Raw genomic sequence first — 25,687 nt, forward strand, 5'->3', positions numbered from 1 at the left:
GTACCTGATGATCTCTGAAGTTCCTTTAGGCTCTAAGGTATCCATTGCCATTGGTTATTTTTAGTGTCCACGACAAAGTGGTGCTTTTTGGCCTTGCCCTGTATTTTGGACCCTGAAGCCCTTTACCTGCTTAGTCTGGCGATAGATTACTTGAGCCAGTGTTTTCTTTTAGAAGACCAAATAATTTACTGTTCTCATTCACTTCTCTTTCAGGCTGTGGTGGATTCTGTTTTGACCATTAGAAGACCGGGTTATCCTATTGATCTCTTCATGGTGGAAATCATGGAGATGAAGCATAAATCAGAAACAGATACAAAGTAAATTACATAAACTTTGACAATACATAGATTCTAGAATATTTGGTTATCTTCAGCTATTTTTTCATTAATTTCATTGGTTACTTTTATGCAGCATCAATCTATTCATTCAATATACATTAATTGGGTACTTACCACGAGCTGGTCACTGTTTTAGGTGTTAGGAGTGAAGAGTAAGCAAAACAGAATTTCTTTCTCTAAGAAGCTTGCATTACTAGTTGAAGGAGATAGTAAACAAACGAGTGATAATAAATGCTATGAAGAGGCTGGAGTAACTGTGTGTGAGCATGTGTGTGATTTTAGAGTGGTCAGGGAAGGTCATTGTGATGAAAAGCTAAACTAGAGAGCTAAGGAGGTCTCTGAAGAAATAAGGGAGCTAGCCATGTGAATGTCTGGAAGAGGAGTGTTCTAAGCAGAGGGAATAACAGTTGAAAAGGCCCTGAGGCAGAAGCGAGCTCGGGTGTTCCAGTGTGCTGACTCAGAGTAAGAGGAAAAAGCAGTAGGAGATGAGGTCAGAGAGGTAGGAGGGGCCAGACAATTAACACTGTCTGAGTAGGTGTGGACTCAGGGTGTAGCATCCTGTTGATTTTGGACTTAACTCATTTTAAACTTTCTATTATATAAAATTCTAAACATATATAAAAGTAGAATAGTGAACTCACACATGCCTTTCACTTTGTCAATTTTCAGTATATGGCCAATCTTATTTCCCCTTATATTCCTCTTATATACTCCTCTTTCCTTGCCCCTGCCCCAAACCTGGATTATTTTGAAGCCAATCCAGGTATCATTTCATCTGTAAATACTTTCTTATTTATTTTTAATATATGTGTGTGCGTCTTGATTTATTTGTAGAAGTTCTATTTGGTTCTTTCTTAAATCTGCCATGTCACTTTTTATGGTGTCCTATTTCCTGTAGATCTTTCCAAACTTGCCTTTTATTTTTTTAAACATATAGTTCATGTCTGATAATTGCAATATTTAAGGTTTTGGCTTATCTATTTCTCGTGTTTGTCATATTTTGCTGGTTCTCACTCACTGTGCTTTGTTTCTATATGTGCCCTTCATTGTGTTTGAAAAAAGGATTTATAGAAATAATTTGAGACCTAGGAGCAGGTGTCTTTCTGCCTAGAGAATTTGAATTTGCTGCTGCAAGGGACCCAGGGACAAGTTTAAATTAAATCCACAGCTTGAGAATACCCAGTTGTTGTGAATTCTAACTGCAAGTCCATGTGAGGGCTGCTGACTTCTAGTTCATCCATCTGGCTTATACCCTGAGATGTAGCCCTTTGGGGTTCCAGCTTAATGTAAAGAGAGTCTTCTGTTAGACTCTCTACCCTGGATGATCCCTGAGTTTTTAATTCTGCTCCCCTCTCACAGCGAGGCCATTGAAACCAAAGTTCAGATTTGCTCACATTGTCAGATGACTTTAGGATGAGTGCCTGCACCTCTCTGCATGCCTCTTGGAGTTCCTGTTTTGTTTTCAGTTTGGAAAGGAAACTCTTTTGAAGCTCTTTACTATTTTATGACCATCCAAAGTTTTTAAGGTTTTCTTTTTTTAACCCAGCATTTTTAGTTGTTTTGGTAGCCAGATTGGTCAAAATGAGCCTAGCATTGCTGAGGACAACAGGTTCTTGATTTATGTTTTAGAAACATCTCTATGGTTGTTGTGTGGAGGATACAGTGTGGAGCAGCGTGCGAGGTGCAAGGACAGAAGTAGGAGACCAGTTAGGAATCTGTTGTAATACAGGGAGAGATGGAAATGGTTTAGATCGGGGTATGCTTAGAAAGAAGGAGCAATAGGATTTGTTGATGGTTTGACATAGGATGTGACAGAAACAGAGGAGTCAAGGATGTCTCTTGGGTTTTTGCATGAGCAGCTGGAAAAATAGAGGCACCATTTCGTGGGATGGAAAAGACTGGGAGGAGCAGGTGTGGGGAAATAAATGATTGGGCATGTTATGTTTTAGACGCATCTCAGGCATCCATGTAGAGATGCTGAGTAGGGAGTCAGATTTGTCGAGTTCAGAATAGAGATCTCAACTGGAAATACATATTTGAGAGTCATCGGTATATTGATGACTTAAAGCTGTGAGAGTTCATGAGATCATCTGGGAAGTGAATGTAGATGGAGAAAAGAGCAAGTTCCTGGATTGAGCCCTGGAAACTCCAGTGTTTAGAAATTGAGAAGTTGAGGAGGACTCAGCAAAGGAGACTGAGAAGGGGTAGTCTGAGAAAAGAGTAGTGTTCCAGAAGCTGAGAGAAGAAAGTGTGTCAAGAAGGAGAGCATAATCAGCTATGTCAGATGCTGCTGGAAGTCTGAGTAAGTGTTTTTGAACTGAGAATTGACCATTAGATTTGGAAAACATTTAGTTTTTTGGTGGCTTCAATGAAAGCTGATTCAGTAAAGGGATGGCTATGAAGGTCACATTGAAGGTGGGCTCAAGAGAGAATGGTTAGGGGAGAAGGGATGCAGAGGTAGACAACTCAGAGAGGTTTAGCCATAAAGGGGGGCAGAGAAGTGGGGCAGTAGCTAGTTGGGAATATGGGAATGGGATGGAAGAGGAAGACTTCTTTGTTTTGAAGATGGGAATGATTATGGAATGTCTGTATCCTGAGGAGAATGCTCCTGTAGGCATGAAGAATTGATGTGGGAGAAGGGGGGACAGTGCGGGAGCAGAGAGGGGAAAATGGAATATAGTACACAACTGGAGGGGTTAACCGTGGAGAGGGACGTGGACGTTTCATTCGTAGGAATAGGAGGTTCAGGTTCAAGTGCAGGTGGATTGCTAGAGGTAGTGACGGGACAGGGTTTCTATTTCCTCAAAGAAGCAAGGTCATTTGCTGAGAGTGAGGACGGGGGAGGAGTGAAGGAGACTTGAAGAGTGAAGAAAGTTGAACATGTAGTTAGTTTGTTTCTTCCTAAATAAAACATCTTCATATTCAGTTAGGAGATGGAGTAATCTAGTTAGATTAAAATTTTGAAGACTTCCTTGTAATTATGTTTATTTAAAAACTATTTCTTTAATGTATAACAAATATTGGTTATAAAAGATTCATAAGTAGAAATGCCATTCCCTAATTGGGTATAAATGAATTTTAAAAAGTTATAAAATGATTTACTCTTGGAAGAACATTTGAAAAACAGGAAAAAAAAAAGCCTCCCCTCAAATTATCTGTATTCCTACCACCCAAGAATAACCCTACTCTTAGTTTCCTTCCATTTTTCCTTTTCAATGCCAAGGTGCTTATTATTTCAAAGAATAGTAATAATTATGTCTTGTATACAATTTGTCATTCTCTGCTTATCAGCTACCCCTGTAAATATTTTTCCATATTTTTGCATAGTTTTCATGACCATCAATAGTTACATCATTATTTGCTGAACAATACCCTATTTTGGACATTTAAATTAACAATTTTTAGTTGATCCATATAATTATTTTCTTTTTAACCTTTTTTTTTTTGAGGAAGATTAGCCCTGAGCTAACTACTGCCAGTCCTCCTCTTTTTTTGCTGAGGAAGCCTGGCCCTGAGCTCACATCCATGCCCATCATCCTCTAGTTTATATGTGGGACACCTGCCACAGCATGGCGTGCCAAGCGTTGCCATGCCCGCACCCGGGATCTGAACCAGCGAACCCCGGGCCACCAAGAAGCAGAACATGTGAACTTAACCGCTGCACCACCGGGCCAACCCCCCATATAATTATTTTCAACAATTGTTCCTAAGCAACTCATTATGTGCTTACCTTTCATTGCTTGATCAGCTGTGTCATTTGTTTGAGCCACATAATTTAGAGAATAATGCTGGGTTGGCTTTTCATTGTGACTTCACAGTCACGCTGTCTTAAACTAGATTCTTTTTCCTAATTTTACTCGTTGAGTGTTAGGCTTAAAGTTAGTGCAAAGAAGCAATGTGTGCCCTGGCAGTTCTGTTACAACTTTAAGAGTAAAATTCTAATTTTATGCCAAATTTTAGAGTGGATATTCAAAATAAGAAACATTACATATTTTTAATAGGTTGATCAGAGGATTAATTTTGGACCATGGCGCCCGTCATCCAGATATGAAGAAGCGAGTAGAAGATGCGTTTATCCTTATTTGCAATGTATCGCTAGAATATGAAAAAACGTATGTGTGTCAGTTACTCTTTATAACTTTTAAAACTGTTTTTTGTAAAAGAGTTTTTAATCTCTTTCTTGCCTCCTAAAAGTGAACTCCTTCTGCCTTTTCCTCTTATTTCTCCCCTGCCTTTACTAGCTTGTTTTTTTTATTCTTTTAGAGAGGTGAGCTCTGGTTTCTTTTATAAGACTGCAGAAGACAAAGAGAAATTGGTAAAAGCTGAAAGAAAATTTATTGAAGATAGAGTACAAAAAATAATAGACCTGAAAGACAAAGTCTGTGCTCAGTCCAATAAAGGATTTGTTGTCATTAATCAAAAGGTAAGAAAGAAACTTTAGATTTTAACTGTTTGTAAATGTTCTTCGGGATTTCTCAAAGTGTGGTGTCTGGACCCCTAGGAATCCCTAAGACCATTTCAGGGGGTCTCTGAGGTCAAAACTATTTTTATAATATTAAGATAATGCCTTTTATGTGTGTTGACATTTGCAGTGATGATGCAAAAGCAACAGATAAAACTGCTGGCACCTTGGTACAAATCAGAGCAGGAGCACCAAACTGTGCTATGAGTCATCAGATTCTTTATTGCCATACCATCTCATACTTGCAGATTAAAAAAAGGCAGTTTTGGGGCCGGCCCAGTGGCGCAGCAGTTAAGTTCGCACATTCTGCTTCGCAGTGGCCTGAGGTTCGCCGGTTCGGATCCCTGGTGTGGACATGGCAGTGCTTGGCATGTCATGCTATGGTAGGCGTCCCACATATAAAGTAGAGGAAGATGGGCACAGATGTTAGCTCAGGGCCAGGCTTCCTCAGCAAAAAGAGGAGGACTGGCGGTAGTTAGCTCAGGGCTAATCTTCCTCAAAAAAAAAAAAAAAGGCAGTTTCATTTAGGAATGTTTGATGAAGTGGTAAAACATTAATTTTATTAAATTTGATCCTTACATATGCATCATTTTATAATTCCATGTGACAAAATGTGAAGTATGTGCAAAACACTTCTAGCACATGTCAAAAAATAAGGTTGTCTTGAAGGAGAGCTCTTGTATAATTGAGTTGCAAGCTAAACTAGCCACTTTTTTCATGGAATGCCATTTTTACTTGAAAGAATGACTATCAGACAAGCTGTGGTTCTTTAGACGAGAGTATTTGTAGGTTTTTCTCAAAAATGAATGAAGTGATTTTGTCAATTCAAGGAAAACAATGGACAGTGTTTGTTGCCAGTGATAACATTTGAGCTTTCAAACAAAAATTAGGATTTTTGAAACTTGTATCTGCCACTGTGAGCTTGACAGCTTTCCAGTACATAAATGACTTTTCTGATAGTATTAGTAAATGTGATATTTTTGATATTGTATAACCATGAAATGTGTCAAAATTTGGAAGCTCTAACTTAGTGAAGAAATATTTTCTAGATAACCGAAAAATACCTGATTTAACAAAACCATGCATGGATAAATAATCCATTCAAAGTGCAAGATAGACAAAGGGGTTGTAATGTGAGGGAGTATGACAAGGTCATTGATATGGTTCCATATTCCACATTGAAACTAACCTTTAAGAGACTATCACTTGTTGAGTTTTGATATAGTGTCAAAGAAGAATATCCACATTTGTCTGATAAGGCTATTAAAATAGTCTTCCCTTTTCCAATACATATCTGTGTGAGGCCAGGTTTTCTTCATATACTTTAATCAGAACAGCATATCACCTGACATTGAATGCAGAAGCAGATGTGAGAATCCAGCTGTTTTCTTTTAAGACAGACATTAAAAAGATTTGCAAAAAAGTAAAAACAGTGCCACTGCTCTCACTATACATATTTTTTTGTTTAGGAAAGTATGGTAAGTTTTCATTAAAACTCTTATGTTAACATGAAATGAGTTTATTATTATTTTAAATGGGTTAATCAATATTTTTAAATTTCCCAATTTTAATTTATAATATAAATATTATAGATGCCACTCACATAAACAAAAGCTCTTTGGGCTCTTAATAATTTTTAAGAGTGTGAAGCTGAGACAAAAATGTTTGAGAACTACTGGCTTAAAACACACTTGTAAATTTTGTGCTAATTTGATTACAGGGAATTGATCCATTTTCCTTAGATGCTCTTGCAAGACATGGCATAGTGGCTCTTCGCAGAGCAAAAAGAAGAAATATGGAAAGGTAAGCTTGCAGATAGTTATGTATCCTAAGTTTTTTAACAGATTAAATTGAAATGATCCCATGTGTATTCCTTTTATCCTATACGTACATGTTGTTGAGCAAAATAGTGTACAAATTCCAAATTTTGTTCTTAATTTCAGTAAGTAATGGAACTGTCAAAAATCAAGATTGTGGGGCTGGCCCCGTGGCCGCGCGGTTAAGTTCGCACGTTCGGCAGCCCAGGGTTTTGCCGGTTCGCATCCTGGGAGGGGACATGGCACTGCTCGTCAGGCCATACTGAGGCGGCATCCCACATGCCACAACTAGAAGGACCCATAAGTAAAAATATACAGCTATGTACCAGTGGGCTTTGGGGAGAAAAAGGAAAAATGAAATCTTTAAAAAAAAAAATCAAGATTGTTAACCTATCTCAGAACTTTGTTGAAGTACAGGGAAGGTTTTTATTTTCTTAAAACATGTTTTAAAAACAATACAGTACAATGATAATGCAGTCTTCTGTGTTATATATCTTCTCACCTTTAAGAAATTAGTTTGAGGCTGGCCCCGTGGCCGAATGGTTAAGTTCTCGAGCTCTGCTTCACTGGCCCAGGGTTTCGCCAGTTCGGATCCTGGGCACAGACATGGCACCGCTCATTAGGCCATGTTGAGGCGGCATCCCACATGCCACAACTAGGACCCACAACTAAAAATACACAACTATGTACTGGGGGGATTTGGGGAAAAAAAGCAGGAAAAAAAAAAGATTGGCAACAGTTGTTAGCTCAGGTGCCAATCTTTAAAAAAGAACTTAGTGTTTATGTTTTCCATAACCAAAACTATGGTGGCATTTATGTAATTTCAGACTCTCTCTGGCTTGTGGTGGAATGGCTGTGAATTCTCTTGAAGACCTCAATGTGGATTGCCTGGGACATGCTGGTCTTGTTTATGAGTATATGCTAGTGAGTATTTCTGTGGGCAGTGGTCCTAAAGTGAACAGTAAACTTTTTTTTTTTGATTCAGGTTTTACATTTTGAGGTCTGAATAATCCACAGGACAGATTTTATGGTTTATTTGTTAAGAGTTCAAATATAACTTAACTGCTTTTAGCACATTTTTAGTTATGCTAGATAAGGAAAATTCACATGAAGATTGCATTCTAACATTATAAATATGGTCTCAATTTCATAATGACATTATATGTTAAATTATATATTCTTGTATTATCCTTTAGGGTGAAGAAAAGTTCACTTTTATTGAGGACTGTGTTAACCCTCGCTCAGTCACCTTGTTGGTTAAAGGACCAAATAAGCATACTCTCACTCAAATCAAGGATGCTATAAGGGATGGACTTCGTGCTGTCAAAAATGCCATTGAAGATGGTAAGCTCTTTTTTGTGATGGATATGAACCTCATTTTTTTTAAAGTAATAATAAATCTATCATGATATATATAGTATTTTAAAAGATATGAATGATTACTATTCTCTCATTTCACTTTGGACAATTTGTAGTTTAGATTGTGAAGATTTTTTCCTTTGAAATAGTCTGCTCTTTTAATTAACTTCTGTTTATGAAATGAAAAAAATGCTTAATGCTGTAGTATCATTTTTAATTTTTAGAAATTTATTTTTAAAACAATGAAAAAACTTTTACAGCTTAGAACTCATTCCATTACCTCAGGTGCAATGTAATTTTAAGAAAGATTAAGAAAGAATATTAACATTTATTATTTATTGATGCTTTATTACCAACTTCCTTCTAAAAGGAGTTAGGGTAGATAATTCAATAAAAACACACATGTTTAAAATAGAATAATCAGCATATGAAAAGATGCTCAACATCATTAGTCATTAGGGAAGTGAAATCAAAACCACAAAGAGATACCATCTCATAATCATTAGAGATACCATTTCATAACCATTAGACAAAAATAAGTGTTAGCAAAGATGTGGAGAAATTGGAACCCTCATATGTTGCTCATGGGAACTGTTGGAAAACAGTTAGGCAATTCCTCAAAAAGTTAAACCTAGAGTTACTATATGACCCAGCAAATCACCTCTTAGGTATTACACAAGAGAGTTGAAAACATGTCCACACAAAAAACTTGTACACAAATGTTCATAGCAGCATTATTCCTAGTAGCCAAACAGTGAAAACAATCCAAATATCCATTAGCTGATGAATGGGTAAACAAAATGTGGTATATCCATGCAATGGAGTATTACTTGACCATAAAAAAGAGTGAATACTGATATGTGCTACAACATGGATGACATTGGAAACATGCTATTTAAAAGAGTCTAGACACAAATGGCTATGTATTATATGATTCAATTTGTGTGAAATGTCCAGGAGAGGCAAAGCCATGCAGACAAAAAGTAGATTAGTGGATGCCAGAGGTTGGGGCAGGGAAAATAGCGGATAATTGCTGATGGGTGCAGGGTTTTTTTTGAAAATGTTCTGGAATTAGATAGTGGTGATGGTTGCACAACCTTGTGAATATACTAAAAACTACTGAAAAGCACACTTTAAAAGGCTGAATTTTATGGTATGTGAATTATATGTCAAAAAATAGAGTAGTGAACTTTATAAACAATAGATCAGATTTGTCTGATAAGCCAGAACATAGATGTGAAGTAATGGTAAAATGAAAGCTGAAATGGAAAATTGGAACCAAGGGAAAAAGAATGTAATATATAGCAAATACAATAATCACTATAAATATTTAAACTGCTAGAATATAAAGAGAGACAATCAGTTATATAGGTTTCATTAAGAAAAAGGAGAAAACAATCAATTCCTAAGTTGTAAAAATATGGGGCTTTATATAAGGGTCACTTCCTCTTTTTGTGGTCACTTTTGATAAAAGCTGGGAGCACTTTTTCAAGAAGATAAACATATGTGATTCAGGCATGAAGCCTTTGGTAGTTCAACCTGATTCTTAGAATTTAGAATAATAGAAAAGTGAATGGACTACTATTTTTTTAATCACTTCAACTACTTGCTTTTTTAAAAAAATAATTTTACTGAGTTATAATTGACATATAATGAACTACACATATTTACAGTACACCCATGAAACTGTCCCCTCAATCAAGATAATCAACATAGCAGTCACCCAGGAGTTACCTCGTTGCCCCTTGGTAAGCCTTCCCTCCTGCCTCTCCCTCGGTTCCCCCCATCCTCAGGCAACCATCAGTCTGTTTTCTGTGGCTATAGATTAGTTTGCATTTTCTAGAATTTTATATGAATGGAATAATACAATATGTATTCTTTTTTTGTTTGGCTTCTTTTACTCAGATAATTATTTTTAAGTTAATTGATGTTTATTTATCAGTAGTTTATTCCATTTTATTGCTAAATAGTATTCTATTGTGTGAATATACTACAATTTATTTATCCATTCACCTGTTGATGGACATTTGGTTATTTACAGTTCTTGGCTGTTACAAACAAAGCTGCTTATGAACATTTATGTAGAAGTCTTTGCATGGACATATGCTTTCATTTCTCTTGGGTAAATACCTAGGAATGTGGTGGCTATGGAAGGTATATGTTTAACTTTTTAGAAACTGTCTGTTTTTCCAAGTCCATTTTACATCCTTACCAGCAGTATATGAGCATTCCGGTTGTTCTGCATCTTCCCCGATACTCGATGTGGTTGGTTGTTTTTTTTTTTTCAGGAAGATTAGCCCTGAGCTAACATCTGCTGCCAATTCTCTGCTTTTTTTTTTTTTTTTTTTTTTTGCTGAGGACAACTGGCCCTGAGCTAACATCCATGCCCATCTTCCTCTACTTTATATGTGTGATGCCTACCACAGCATGGCTTGCCGAGTGGTGCCATGTCCACACCCGGGATCCGAACTGATGAAACGGAATGTGTGAGCAGTGCCATGTCTGTGCCCAGGATTGGAACTGGCAAAACCCTGGGCCACTGAAGTGGAGCACACGAACTTAACCACTCGGCCACAGGGCCAGCCCCCATAGTTGGTTGTTTTAATTTTAGCCATTCTAAAATTTAAAAAACCAAACTATGGTTTTAATTTGCATTTTCCTAATGATCATTGATGTTGAGCATCTTTTCATGTGCTCATTTGCTATCCACACATCTTTTGTGAAGTTTCTGTTCAAATTTTTTACCCTTTTAAAAAATTAGGGGGCCAGCCCGGTGGTGTAGTGGTTAAGTTCACATGCTCTGCTTTGGTAGCCTGGGGTTCAGTCTTCCTTAAGTGAAAAAGAAGATGATTGGCAGTGGATGGCAGCTCAGGGCTAGACTTCCTCACCAAAAAAAATAAGATAAAATAAAAAATTTTAAAAAAGGGGCTGGCTCCTGGGGTTCAAGCGTTCAGATCCCAGGTGTGGACCTACTCCACTCATCAGCCATGCTGTGGAGGCATCCCACATACAAAGTAGAGGAAGGTTGGCACAGATGTTAGCTCAGGGAGAATCTTCCTCACAAACAAAAACATGGGATTGTTTGTTTTCTTATTGGTAAGTTTGAGAGTTCTTTGTATATTCTAGAGACAAATACTTTTTCGTATATATGGTCTGCAAATATTTTCTCCTTCTCTGTGGCTTGTTCTGTTATTCTCTTAACAGTATCTTTCAAAGAGAAATTCTTAATTTTGATGAAGTCTGATTTATCAATTTTTTCTTTCATGGATTATGCTTTTGGTGTGGTATTTAAGAAATCTTTACCTAACACAGGGTCACAAAGATTTTCTTCTGTGTTTTCTTTTAGAAGTATTATGGCCTTAAATGTTTTACATTTAGGTCTATGGTTCATTTTAAGTTAATTTTTATATATATGGTGCAAACTGTGGATCTCAGTCCATTTTTTTTGCACGTAGATATCAAGTTGTTCCAGCTCCATTTGTTGAAAAGACTATCATTTCACCACTGAGTTGCCTTTGCATCTTTGTTGAAAATTAGTTGTCCATATTTGTGTGGTTCTATTTCTGGGTTCTTTATTCTGTTTTATTGATCTCTTTGTCTATCTTAATGTTAATATCATACTATCTTGATTACTGTAAATTTTTAACAAGTCTTTAAATCACTTTTGTTCTTTGTCAAGTTATTTCAGTTATTTTAAATCCTTTGCATTTCTGTATGAATTTTAGAATCAGCTGTCAAAATTTCTACCAAAAAGTGCTGGGATTTTGATTAGAATTTCAATGAATATATAGATAAGTTTGGGAATAATTGATATCATAACAATATTGAGTCAAAGTGTATCTCTTTTTATTTGGGCCTTCTTGAGTCTATCTCAGCAATTTTTGTAGTTTTTAATGTATGAATTTTGCACATCTTTTTTTTTCAGTTTTATCCCTATGTATTTCGATCCTATCGTACATGGTATTTTTTAAATTTCAATTTCTGATTGTTAGTTGTTAATATATAAAAATACAGTTGATTTTTGTATATTGATATTGAATTCTGCAACTTTGCTAAACTCACTTTATTTATTCTAGTAACTTTCTTATGGATTTCCTTGAATTAGCTATATAAATGATCATGTTTTCTGCTAATAAAGATAGTTTTACCTTTTCCTTTCCAATCTGGATATCTTTTGTTTCTTTTTTCCTCTTGTTTCATTGCCTAGAAGCTTCCACACAATATTGAATAGACATGGTGAGACTGGACATCCTTTCCTCATTCCTGATCTTAGGGCGAAAACATTCAGTCTTTCTCCAATATGTATATTAGCTATAGGTTTTTCAAAGAAGCTCTCTGTCAGATTGAGGAAATTCTCTTCTATTGCTGAGAGTTATAATCAAGAATAGATGTTGGGTTTTGTCAAATGCTTTTTCTGCATCTATTGAGACGATCATATGGTTTTTCTCTTTTGGTTTCTTAATGTAGTAAATTATATTGATTTTAAAATGTTCATCAACCTTACATTCTTGAGATAAGCCCTACTTAATTATGATGTATTATCTTTTTTAAAGTGGATTACAGTTTTTAAAATTGTGGATACATATACATATATAAAGGTTGTCATTTTAACTAAGTGTACAGTTCAGTGGCAATAAGTATATTCACATTGTTGTGTGACCATCACCACCATCCATTCACAGAGCATTTTTCGTCTTGCAGAACTGAAACTCTTTACCCATTAAACAGTAACTCTCCATTCCCTCTGCCCCACCCTGTCCCTGAAAACCACCACTGTACTTTCTGTCTCTGAATTTGACTATTCTGTGTACCTCATATGAGTGGAGTATAGTATTTGTACTTTTTATTTCACTTAGCATAGTGTCTTCAAGGTTTGTCCGTGTTCTAGCATGAGTCAGAATTTCCTTTCTTTTTAAGGCTGAGTAATATTCCGTTGTTTGTATATACCACATTTTATTTATCCCTTTATCCATTGATGGCAACTTGGGTTGCTTCATCTTTTGACTATTTGAATAATGTTGCTATGTGTATTATCCTTTTTATATGTTGTTTGGCTCAACTTTCTAAAATTCTGTTAATTTTTGTATCTATATTCATAAGGGGTGTTAGTCTGTATATGTTTTTCTTGTAATGCTTTTATCTTTTTTGCTGTTAGAATAATGCTGGTCTCATAGAATGGTTGGAAAGTGTTATCTCCTCTCTAGTATTCTGAAAGTGTTGAATTCTTGTGTAGAATTGGTATTAGTTCTTCCTTAAATGTTTGGTAGAATTCACCAGTGTAGCCATCTGGGACTGGAGTTTTCTTCATGGGAAGATTTTGAATTACCATCTCTTTAATACATAGAGGGCTATTCAGGTTATCTATTTTTATTGAGTGGGCTTTAGTAGTTTGTGTCTTTCAAGAAATTTGTACACTTCATTTAAGTTAAGATCATCAAACTAGTGCCTATGAACTAAATCTGATTTGCTGCCTGTTTTTGGTAAATCAAGTTTTATTGGAACACAGCTGCACCCATTCATTTATGTATTGTCTGTGGCTATTTTTGTGCTATGGTGGCAGAGTTGAATACTTGCAAAAGAGATAGTATGGCCCACAGAGCCTAAAATATTTATTATCTGGCCCTTTGCAGAAAGTTTGCCAATCCTGATCTAAGTTTTCAAATTTATTGGCTTAAATTTGTTCATAATAATCTTTTATTATTCTTTTAATATCTGTAGAATCTGCAGTGACATTACCACTTTCATTTCTGACATTGGTAATTTTTGTTTCATTGATTTCTACTCTGGTCTTTACTATTTTCTTTCTTTTGCTTACATTAGGTTTCATTTGCTTTTCATTTTCTAATTTCTTAAGGTGGAAGCTGAGGTCATTGGTTTGAGACCTTTCTTCTTTTCTAATATAGGTGTTTAGTGATATAAATTTCTCTTTAGGTACTGCTTTAGTTGTGTCCCACAAATTTTGATATGTTGTGTTTTCACAGGAGAATGGGATCTGGGAGGTTTTCAAAGCTACTGGTGATGTTCTGTTTCTTAAGCTAGGTGGTAGGTACATGGGCACCTTTATTTGTGCATTTATTCTTTATACCTTATACATATATTCTTTTGTGTTCAGTTCGTAACAAGGAACTTTGAAAAAGTGTAAATGGGAGGTGAGGATGTAATCACCTTGTGGGTAGACAACTCTTTTGAGCAGTTATGTTTACAGTGAAGCAGAGCAAGGGGGTAGTAATTTAAAAATGATGTGGGATAAAAGGAGAGATTCTTTTTGTGGTGTTTTGTTTTAAAGATGAGTGATTCCAAAGCAAGTTTGCTGATTCAAAGTGTCATAACTTTTTAAAACCATACAAGCAGGTATAAAAGTCGTATCCTGATGTGAAAATTGATGTGTTTAACCACAGAGCTTTTGCCTTAGAAAAAGAAGAACACTTAAATTTTTTTCTCAGGTAGCAGTTTGGTTCTGTTCCAGCACGGAAATCAAATACTTCATTGAGTCCCAAGAGTTCCATACCAGAAACTGTGGTCAGATTATCTTGGCGTAAAGTTTTTTCAAATCAGATATTACAATTAGTTATTTGCCACTATAAATTTAAAATAGCTACCTTTTAAATGTTTTCATAAAGGAGTAAGATGAAGGTGGGAGAAATGCCTACTCTTATAAACAATGAAATAAGCTGTTTGTAGCCAGTTGTCTGTTCCATGCTTAATTATTTAATGGTGTATAACCTCAAGGTGTTTCATTAGACATCTGAATAATCACTGAGCTGTGCGTCTTATTTTATTTCTGTATATATTTAAATACATTTTAGATGTAGGCAAGATAATAGAATACGTTGAATAGCTACTTGCTTTTTTCTCTGGTTTTTCTGTATGGCATGTCTTGCCAGTCATTTTCTGTCCTCCAATAGGTTGTGTGGTTCCAGGAGCAGGTGCAGTTGAAGTGGCAATAGCTGCAGCTCTGGTTAGGTACAAGCACAGTGTGAAAGGGAGAGCTCTTCTCGGAGTCCAAGCCTTTGCTGATGCCTTACTCATTATTCCTAAGGTACAACTACCCTAATGGCCAAGGAACACCCGGTTCAACATAAACTGTTTAGTTATAAATTGCCCATATTATCTAACAGTTAGCAGAGTAGAAAGACAGGTATTTATTTACATTTCCCCACACAGTTTATCTAAGATATTTTACAGCTAGAGCAGGAAAACTTTGAGATGACAGCTCAGAATCCTTATAGGCGTTTCATCAAATAGCTAAATTACTCCCTTGCTTCCATCTCTGAGCTCCAAAAGTTGAACTAACTCCAAAAATTTCCTTTAAAAATGGTTCATGATTAATCATAATGAAACAGTTTCAAGCTTGAAATTTAATTAGATTTTAGAGTAGACCTTTATTTCGTTGGTGGTATCCAAAGTGTTAGCACTTTAAATTGTGGGAAGTGAGAACTTGAGGCTATTTACCACCCCCAAGTACTGGCTTGTGTTTGTCATTTTCTGTATAATTCCTAGAAAAGGACTGAAACTAGATTTTTTGCATGTCTCAACAGAAGGACTGAGAACTACCTTTGCCTTAATCTAGTTGTGAACCACTTAAAACACAGAAAAATGACTTCAGATACGCTGTTGCCATGAGTTAAAACATTATTAACGATGCTAGCGAAGTCTCTTTGATAATTGCTTAAAATTATTCGTAATTTGTGGAATCTTATGAATCAGATATCAATTTTTTTCTTTCCCCAAAGCAGCAGAATCAGTAAGTACTGATCCTGTAGTTGACCCAAATTGGTAAACCTGGTATATTCTTTGGTGGTGCCTCTTTACTCATCAGCTGGTTTGGGACCATTTGGAAATAAAGCTGGTTTGGAGTGCAGGTATCTCCATCCCTGTTGCCACAGGTCATGACTCTCCTCGTGTTGATGAGGGGCGCAAAGATGCTACAGGGTTCCTTTAGCAGGGTGCCAGGAAAAACTGGAAAACGTGTGGCCAGGGGGACTAGAGGAAACAAGAATATCATTCTATTCCTTCCATTCTTTTTTGAAAAATCTTTTGCAAGGAAGGAAATTAATATGGTGGGATGGTGGTGGGAGAACTCTAATGTCCTCCTCAGAATTTAGTGTGATGTACATAAGGAAAATGTTTAAGTAAATGTAAAAACTACTAGATATACAAAATAATTTTATTTAGATTAAGAATGGAATTCTTCAAAAGGAGATGATGATTATGGATATGTTTTCATGAGACTAGAGAGCAGTGCCTTATTTTTTATGTTTGATACTCAAATATATATATATGAAGGTATTCCACACATATATTTATTTTTCTTTTTATTCCCAAAGGTTCTGGCTCAGAATTCTGGTTATGACCTGCAGGAAACACTAGTAAAAGTTCAGGCTGAGCATTCAGAATCAAGACAACTTGTTGGCATAGATTTGAATTCAGGTAAGACGGTGAAGAAAAATCTGCTGCTTCATAAAGAAAGAGGTTATACTACAGTGACCCAGAACTTATAGTAAGGGGGTAGAGGTTTAGGTGACTTTAATATTTAAATTTTGGGTGCCTTTAGTTTGCTTTTGAACTTCTTAAGAAAAAACATTCATTTAAGAGACAGTTACTGAGCGCTTGTTATTGGACTCTTGGGACAGACAAAAAGCCCTGCCCTTGTGAGCTTAGGTTGTAGCGGGGCAAGATAGGAAGTAAATAATAGCCTTAATAAGTTCCTTAGCATTTTTAAAAGTAATAGATTATATGGGAAAAATAGCAGTATAAGGATGATTGTGAATGCTAGGACAGGAAGGGGGGTCAATTTAAAGAGGATGGTCAGGGTAGGCCTCATTGAGATATGTCTATTGAAAAAGATCAAAGGAGGTGGGGAAGTTAGCCCTGTGGGGTACTGAGGAAAGAGTGTCACAGGCAGAGGGAACAACTAGTGGAATAGCCAGTGTCTGATGTTTTTGAAGAAGAGGAATGAGATGGGAGAAGTAATAGGTCAGATCATGTAAGGGCCTGTGGGCCAGTCTAAGGACTTTGACTTTGACTGGAGTGAAATAGCAGTTTTGAGCAGAGGTGTGACATGGTCTAATCCTGTTTAAAAGGATCACTCTGTCTACTCTGTGGAGAGGAGTCCACTGAACAGCTGCAGTTTGGAATTTCCACTCACTGCATTGGAGAAGGCTGTGGTAGAGCTGGTTGTGGTCTGGGGAGATCAGCATTGAGTTTTGGCAAAGTTCAGTTTGAAGTCTGTAGACTTTCAAGTAAAATAGACAGTTGGGTATATGAATCTGGAATTCAAGAAGGAGGTCTGGGTTAGAGATAAAAGCTTAAGAGTCGTCAGAGTGTAGCTGGTTTAAATCCAGAAGACTAGATGAGGTCACCTAGGGAGTGAGTGTAGACGAGAAATCCAGGACTGAGCCTTTGGGTATTCTAACATCAAGAGCTCAGGGAGGAAGAGGAAGAATAAGCAAAATAGACAGAAAAGGAGCCACTAGTGCAAAACAAAAAAATCAGACAAGAGCGGTGTTCTGGAAGACAAGTGAAGAAGAGTAGTCAGGAGGGTGTGATCAACTGTGTAAGTGCTGCCGATCCACGAGGCCTGAGAATCGACCATTGGATTTGACAACATGGAGGTCACCGGTGACCTTGACAATAGTAGTGTTGGTGGTATATTAAATATTGTTAAAATATACAGCCAATATTAACAGAATATATCAAGATTGTAGTATTGAAATAGTTTGTTTTTACTCTGCAGGTGAGCCAATGGTAGCAGCAGATGCAGGAGTTTGGGATAATTATTGTGTGAAAAAACAACTTCTTCACTCGTGGTAAGTTTGTATTAATAAAAAGAGAAAGACTTAGGGACATAATTGATAACATTGAAATTTTTCTATGATTTTTGCCACCCTACAGTAGAAAAATGGTTAGGTGTGTGAAAAGGCGTGGTATCCAGTTTTTAAGACTAGTTTTTCATTTTATAGTCCCTTTTACATTTTAGTTCTAGCTGTGTAAGTTATAGGAAATGGTAATCTTACTGTTTGTTTGAAGGGGAAAAGAAAGAAGGAAGTTTACTGAAGTAGTACCACGTGCATAGTGGGAAAAATCAAATGATATGCTAAAACTGAGCTCAGTTTTGCTGGAATATAAAATCAGGCTTCCACTTTTATCAGCAAAGGAGTTGAAATTATAATACAAGGGGTGGTGTTTGTATTTATAATAGCTGTATCTCATAAAATCTCACACCAACATCACTGAAGAACAAAGTACCCTTAGTAGCTGAAGATGGCTAGGGGGAAAGTTAAGAGTGGGTTGGCAGGCTTTACTCACCCTGTCATGTTTTTCCTCAGCACAGTGATTGCCACCAACATTCTCTTGGTTGATGAAATTATGCGAGCTGGTATGTCTTCTCTCAAAGGGTGATTGAGTTCAAAATCAACCTTCTAGAAGCTGAGATTTAGCACATCTTACATGCACCTACCATTATACGGTCTGAACCGTTCTTAATTTTTACACAATAAATGCGGTTTATATTTGTTGGTCTTAGCAGTCTTAAATATATTTCATCAAGGTGTAAAGAACGCAAGAAATATTTTCACAATAAAGGAATAATAATGAAAATCTTTTTCCCTAAGAGTTATAATGTCCTCCCCTTTATTGTAGGTGTGATATTATGCTATAATAAGAAATATATTTATGGTCTTCATCCCCAGTTCCTGTCACAAGAGCTTCTAAAATCTTTGTAATTTCCTAAGTAATAGAGGTAATAGGAGCATTTTTTGTTATGATATTTGGTCTTAGTCCCCAGTTCCTGACATAAGAGCTTCTAAGACCCTTGGAATCGCTGGAATTAATGAGTGGCTTTTTTTATGCTAATGAGGTGACTTGATGGACCCCTAGATAGCTTCAGGATGGGGGCTGCTTGCCAGAGGAACTAATCATGTGATTACAGGGTTAGAACTTTCAGCTTCCGCACCTCCCCTCATCTCCAGGCAAGGGAGAGGGGTGGAGAGTGAGTTACTAATCAATCATGCCTACGTGATGAAGCCTCCATAAAAATCTCCAAAACCAGGGGTTCAGAGAGCTTCCAGGTTGGTGAACACGTCCATGTGACAAGAAGATGGTGCACTCCAACTCCATGGGGGGGATAGAAGTTCCTGCCCTCAGGACCCTTTTGGACCTTGCCCTATGTACCTCTGCATCTGGCTGTTCATCTCTATTCTTTATAATAAACTGGTAAATGTAAGTAAGTGTTTCCCTGAGTTCGGTGAGCTGTTATAGCAAATTACTGAACATGAAGGGGGGGCATGGGAACCCCTGATTTGTAGCCAAGTTGGACACAAGTCGGGGTAACATGGGGATCCACTACTTGTGATTGGCGTCTGAAGTGGGAGGCGGTCTTGTGGGACTGAGCCCTTAACCTGCGGGATCTGCGATAACTCCAGGTAGTTAGTGTCAGAATGGAATTGTAGGATGCCCAGTTAGTGTCTGGAGCATTGGAGACTTGGTTGGTGTGGGAAAATCCCCACACATTTGGTGTCAGAAGTCGGGTGAGTAGAGGAGACAGTTTCCCTTTAGTATGCTATTGCAGTTTTCATAAAATAGAATCTGTTAGGATTCTTAGACCTTTTGGACAACTTTTAATCAAGAAAATATACAGCACAGGTTTTAGAGCAGCCAAGTCAGTTTCCAAATTATCAAAGGGTATAAATGTAACAGGACAAAATGTTTTAATTTTCTCTCAAAATTCCTTCAGTAACTTCCTACTGTCACTCCTTCCTCTTATAGACATGACATCACTTTGCGAGTATAGCTTTGGGTTTCACTGACACCTGACAGTTCATTTTGTATACAGTTTATTATGTCTTCCCTGGCTCTTTGGTATACATGATCAGCACCTTACGCTCCTGTGCCAGCTCTGGGAGCTCTGACTGATGGTTAGAACAGGTCTCCTCTGCAAAGGTGGGGATTCTTGGCACCAACACTGGGAAGTAATTGGTTTGCGGTTTGAACGCAGCTCTTCTGTATCAGTATTATAGCAATATCTTTCTTGTTTGAAACACTAAAATTAATCTATTAAACTTTTTATTATTATTAGGCACACTTCTTTCAAGGGATGCAAGTTGATAAGAGATTAAACTATGGCAGATGCATTAATGGAACTTTGGCCTATTAGTGCATATAGGAGAAGATTCGTTTAACCATTTAATGCCTTAGTTGAAAACCTGTAATTTTATAGCCTTTTTCCCCATTCAACATGTTGTCTTTATTAACATCTTTCCGAGTTAATAACCACACTATAATTTTTCAGTGACATTTCATTGCATGGCTATTCTGCAATTTATTTAACTAATTCTATTTTCAATTTTTTCCCCATTATAAACAGACATCTGCTTTTTTAGCCTCTATCCTTATTTTACAGGATAGGCCTTTTAAAACTGGCATATCATGCATATTGCTAGACTTTTTCTATGTAAAATGTTTAAATTATGAACTATTTTAAATATACTGAAAGGACAGAAAAAATATAAACACCTTTGTACCCTCTAACTGGCTTTAACAAATACTAACATTTTGTCATGTTTGCTTCAGATTTTCTTTGAAGAAATAAAAAAGTACAGATGTTGTTAAATTGCCACCCTCCCTTAACCACTTGCCATCATATACTTTTCCCACCCTTTCTGGAAAGACTATCTAGAGGTATATATTTGATATATATCATCCCTATGCATTTTAAAAAACCCTTTTAGTATATATGTCTATGCCTGTAACAATGTGAAATTTATTCTTTTGGGTTTTTAAGATGTGTAAGAAGTATATGCTTTTGCTGGTTTTATTTCCTACTTAACGTATGGTTTTGAGATTTATCCATTCATTCATTTTAGCTGTTTTCGAGCATTCCAGTGGATTTCTGTACTATAACGTATTTATCCATTGATGGACATTTTGGTTGTTTCTAACTTTATGCCATATTAAACACCACAGCAGTGAGTTTCTGCACACGTGTCTCCTTGGGCACGTGTATGAGAGTGTTTCTAGGGATTGTACCTGGAAATGGAATTCCTGGGGTTTAGGGCTCTTCATCTGTATATTTACTTAGTGACTATTACAGTTTACATTCTCCCTTGCAATGTATAATGGTTCCGTGTACCTACAGTTTTGCCAAGTCTCGGTTTTTTTTTTTTTGAGGAAGATTAGCCCTGAGCTAACATCTGCAGCCAATCCTCCTCTTTTTGCTGAGGAAGACTGGCCCTGAGCTAACATCCATGCCCATCTTCCTCTGCTTTACATGTGGGACGCCTACCACAGCATGGCTTGCTGAGCGGTGCCATGTCCGCATCTGGGATCCAAACCTGCGAACCCCGGGCCGCCAAAGTGGAACGTGTGCACTTAACCGCTGCGCCATCGGGCCGGCCCCTGTCTTGGTATTTTTAAACTTTTAATTTTTGCTAGTCTAAAGGGTATAAAATTATATCTCATCTTAATAACAATTGGTTTGATTACTAGTGAAATTGAACGTATTTTCATAAATCTATTAGCCATTTTTGGTTCTATAAAATTGCCTATTCATGTTGTTGCCCATGTTTTTCATTAGATATATTTTTCTGATTGATAAAAGATATCTATCTATCTATATTTCACAGTATTTTCTCCCAGATTGAGGCTTTTTCACTTTGAAAACTATGCAGAAGAATTTGATACATGTATTTTTATATACTGAAATTTATCATTTTTTTCTTTTCTTTCTTTTTTTTTTTGAGGAAGATTGGCCCTGAGCTAGCATCTGTTGCCAGTCTTCCTCTTTTTTTTTTTGTCTCCCCAAAACCCCAGCACATAGTTGTATGTCCTAGTTGTAAGTCATTCTAGTTCTGTGCGGGATGCCACCAGAGCATGGCTTGATGAGCGATGTGTAGGTCGTGCCCAGGATCTGAACCCTCGAACCCCAGGCCACTGAAGCAGAGCACGCAAACTTAATCACTAGGCCACTGGGCCAGCCCCTTCATTTTTTCTTTTTATTTTGTGTTTTCTGTGCTTCTGCAAGAAATTCTTCCCTACTTCAATGATAAAGATATTTTCCTGTATTTTATGAGTTTTAAAATTTTGTTTATCACCTTTAGGCCTTTAAATCATCTGGAATTTGTTTTTGTGTATGGTATGTGTTGTGGATCTAATGTTTTTTCCCATACTGCTAACCAATTGTTCTCATGCTGATTTGTGATATCACCTCTATCATATACCAAGGTCTATTGCTTGTTGAGTTACATGTTTTGATTAGAATTGCAATTTATAGATTGTTTCAGGTAGAATTGTGTGTGTATATATATATATTCCTCCCACTCATAAATAGTTTATATCACTTCATTTGTGTCTTAGTGCTTTAGTTTTTTTTTATTAGTAAATGTTTTGTTTTCAGTAAAGCTTTAAATATTTTCTATAAAAATGCCTTACATCTTTGGTTAGATTTATTCCTATGTATCTTGTTTTGGAAGCTATCATGAATAGGATCGTTTATAAAAATTATATTTTTAATTGTCCATTGCTGTACTGTAGGCCCTTTATGGAGTTTTATGGATTGGCTTTGTCTCCCACAACCTTGCTGAACTCTCTTAGGAGTGTGATAGTTTGTAGATGATTTTGGATTATCTGGATTGATAGTAACGGTTTAGTTCTTTTTTCTTTTCCAGTCCTTGTGCTACCTCTACTATCTTCCTCTTTTATTGCGCTGGCTAAGACCTCTAGTATAAAATTGAATAGAAGCAATGATGGCAGTCACCTTTACTCTGTTCTTGCCTTTAAAGGAGAGGTTTCCAGTATTTGACTGTTTTGTTTTGTTTTGTTTTTGCTGTGAAATTTTGACGGGTAGCTATACATGAGATTGTCTGTTTCTTTCTATTTCTGTTTTGTTAAGAGGTTTTTTAAAAAAGTTATGATTGTTGAATTTTATCAACTGCTTTTCTGCATACATTGAGATTTTTTTCTCTAATCTGTGAATGTGGTGACCTACTTTAATAGATTTTCTAATTTTAAGCTATTCTTATATTCCTGAGATAATACCTGTTTGATCGTGATATACCATATTTGTTGATTCTGAGGTGCAGATTTTTCACATTTCTGTAATCAGTGTATGTTTTATGGTCAGTGGCATCTTGTAGTTTCTCTTACTTGAACTTGGTCACCTGTAATTCCTTAGTGTTTTAGTCAACAACCATTGAAGGACCATTTGAGGAAGAAACAGGAATCATGATTCTTGCCTGAAAACTGTCGTTTGTTATCTTCTAGTAAGTTAAAGAAGATTTCAGCATCAGAACTTTCAGAATTTTGTCAGTGGCTTAGAAGAAAATACTGGGGAGAATGGTGGAGACTCTTTTATGAAATGTTGCGCTACCGCCTCTTGATGACAAGAACGAACATCAAAGACTCTGAGCTGAAAAGTGATTTAGAAGACTTAGACTCTGAATATGAAGATCTTGCTTTATTTATTTTGCCTATGTTTTCCTTGTTATGCATACATAAGAATGATAGATGATGAAAGTCTGTGTAAATAAGTCTAAAAAAGCTTCTTCAGTAAGTAAAAAATAAAATGTATGAGTGATAGGAAAGCATTATGTTATGGTTGAAATGACAGCATTTTTCTTTCTTATTTTGTAAAGTAATGGTGTATCTTACAATCAGTGACATTTTCGATTCGATGAAATATCGTATTAACTTTTTATATATTGCTGGACTTGATGCTAATATTTATTTAGGTTTTTGCTTGTATTCATAAGCAAGATTGGACTATAATTTACTTGTTCACTATCCTTGTCTAATTTTGGTATCAATGACATAGCCTCATGAAATGAGTTGGGGAATTACTCCTTTTTCTCTTTTCTTTGGAACAGTTTGAGTCAGTAAGAGGGTTCTCTCTTGACAGCTTGGTCTTGGCCTACTGGTTTTTTAAATGCGAGGGATAGATTTTTGACTACTGATTCAATTTTTCTTCATTGTTTTAGGTCTAGAGTTTTCTGTTTCCTTTGGGTCTGTTTTGATAATTTATATTTTTATAGAAACTCAGTACAATGATGTTTTTTCCCTTAAAGTCTTATCTTATTTTGTATTACTCTAGCAATGCTGGCTCTTTTTGGTGCGGTGGGTAGGTGCAGTGGGGGTTGAAAGAGGATATTTTTCTAGTTTATCTTTTCCCATTCTTTTACTTTCTATGTTTTTAGGTTTTAAGTATGTCTCTAAAAACAGCTTATAGCTAGATTTTTATTATTTTTTAAAATCCACTCTGACACTATCTTTTAACTGGCAAGTTGAGTTAATTTTTTTGATTACTGACGTAGTGGATTTATTTCTGCTGTGTGATTTTGATACTTTCTGTTTATCCCTCTTTTTTATGTTTTTTCTCCTTTTACTGCCTTCTATTGGATTGATCCAATTTCTACATTTAGTTTATTCCCCTTCTTTTCCCTCTACTACTTTGGAAATTATATGTCTTGTTGTTACTTTTAAAGTTTTAACTTGCATACTTGATATAGTTAATGACTGTGCTGCTCCTCCCTAGCAAGCAATGCAAAGTCCTTAAAACATTTTTTTTTTTAAAGATTTTATTTTTCCTTTTTCTCCCAAAAGCCCCCGGTACATAGTTGTGTATTTTTCGTCGTGGGTCCTTCTAGTTGTGGCATGTGGGATGCTGCCTCAGTATAGCGTGACAAGCCGTGCCATGTCCGTGCCCAGGATCCGAACCGGTGAAACCCTGGGCCGCCAGAGTGGAGTGCACAAACTTAACCACTCAGGCACGGGGCCGGCTCCTTAAAACATTTTAAATGTAGTCATCTCCTCTTGTTTGGCATGTGTTCTTAGTCAGTATTTTAGTTCCATCTTGCTTTTTAGATCCCCTAAATTAGTCATAATAATAATTATTGTTGTTTTAGCTAGACAGTTCCTCTTTAGATTTTCCATATGCTTACTCCTTTCTTTGTTCACCATTCTTTCTTGAAACTGTCTTCTCCCATCTGGGGTCACTTTCTTTCCTACTGATGTATATCCTTAGTCCTTCTAGTGTGGGCCTGGTAGTAATTTCTCAGTTTTACTTCCCTCAAAAGGTCTTTATTGCCCCCTACTATTGAGTGGTAACTTAGCTGGGTGGAGAATTCTAAGTTAATTGTTATATTCTCTCAGCACTCTGAAAATATTATCCCATTGTTTTCTGCTGTTTTATATGCTTTGTAATTTCAACAAATATTGCCACATTTCCGTGCATAGAGGTTATTCCAATTTGTACTTCCCACAACAATTTACAGAGCATGGGACCCATTTTTCCTTTTTTTTTTTCGCTTTGGTAGTATAAATTCTTCATCTGCACCTGAGCATGGTGCAGACCTTGGCTTCAGTTTTTTGTAGGAACCCCGAGCAGAACAGGTTTCCTTACTGCTCACTGGGCAGGTGGGTAGAGTTTGTCTAGCGTTATGGACAGAGGGTTTTTCCAAGGCTCCTGTTTCATTTAGGGGCCTTAGTTTCAACTCCTTCCTTCAAGTGTGGCCCTGCTTCTCTGTGGGCATTAAAAGCTTGACACCTAGACTAGCTGTTGCATCTAGTTTCTTATTTTCCAAGGTTTCTACAGTTCACCTTTAGAGTTTATCACTCTGTTTTGGTTTCCTCTTGAAGAAAATCTCCCCTTCTCTAAGTTCAGCCATACAGCTTTTTTATCTTTTGCTACTTATTTATTTTTACCTTTTACCCATTTTAAG

The 25,687-nt window shown here is 36.5% G+C and overlaps 1 protein-coding gene across 3 annotated transcripts in view; it reads left to right on the forward strand.

Moving 5' to 3' along the window:
- Positions 1-23,560, forward strand: part of CCT6B (chaperonin containing TCP1 subunit 6B) — a 32,277-nt gene extending 8,717 nt beyond the window's left edge. The window contains exons 5-14 of one of the 3 annotated variants that reach the window (XM_001503966.7): positions 214-317; positions 4,340-4,450; positions 4,602-4,761; positions 6,521-6,603; positions 7,445-7,541; positions 7,814-7,961; positions 14,882-15,015; positions 16,304-16,406; positions 17,713-17,785; positions 18,305-18,575. In XM_001503966.7, coding sequence (XP_001504016.1) covers positions 214-317; positions 4,340-4,450; positions 4,602-4,761; positions 6,521-6,603; positions 7,445-7,541; positions 7,814-7,961; positions 14,882-15,015; positions 16,304-16,406; positions 17,713-17,785; positions 18,305-18,377 — 1,086 coding nt within the window. In that variant the 3' untranslated portion in view covers positions 18,378-18,575. Of the gene's footprint in view, positions 1-213; positions 318-4,339; positions 4,451-4,601; positions 4,762-6,520; positions 6,604-7,444; positions 7,542-7,813; positions 7,962-14,881; positions 15,016-16,303; positions 16,407-17,712; positions 17,786-18,304; positions 18,576-23,234 lie in introns of those variants that run through there. The other 2 variants (XM_070227665.1, XM_014741894.3) reach the window with 2 other exon arrangements.
- The last annotated feature ends 2,127 nt before the right edge of the window (positions 23,561-25,687 follow it).

The sequence above is a fragment of the Equus caballus genome, chromosome 11 (genome assembly GCF_041296265.1).
Source record: "Equus caballus isolate H_3958 breed thoroughbred chromosome 11, TB-T2T, whole genome shotgun sequence".
Taxonomy (NCBI): Eukaryota; Metazoa; Chordata; class Mammalia; order Perissodactyla; family Equidae; genus Equus; species Equus caballus.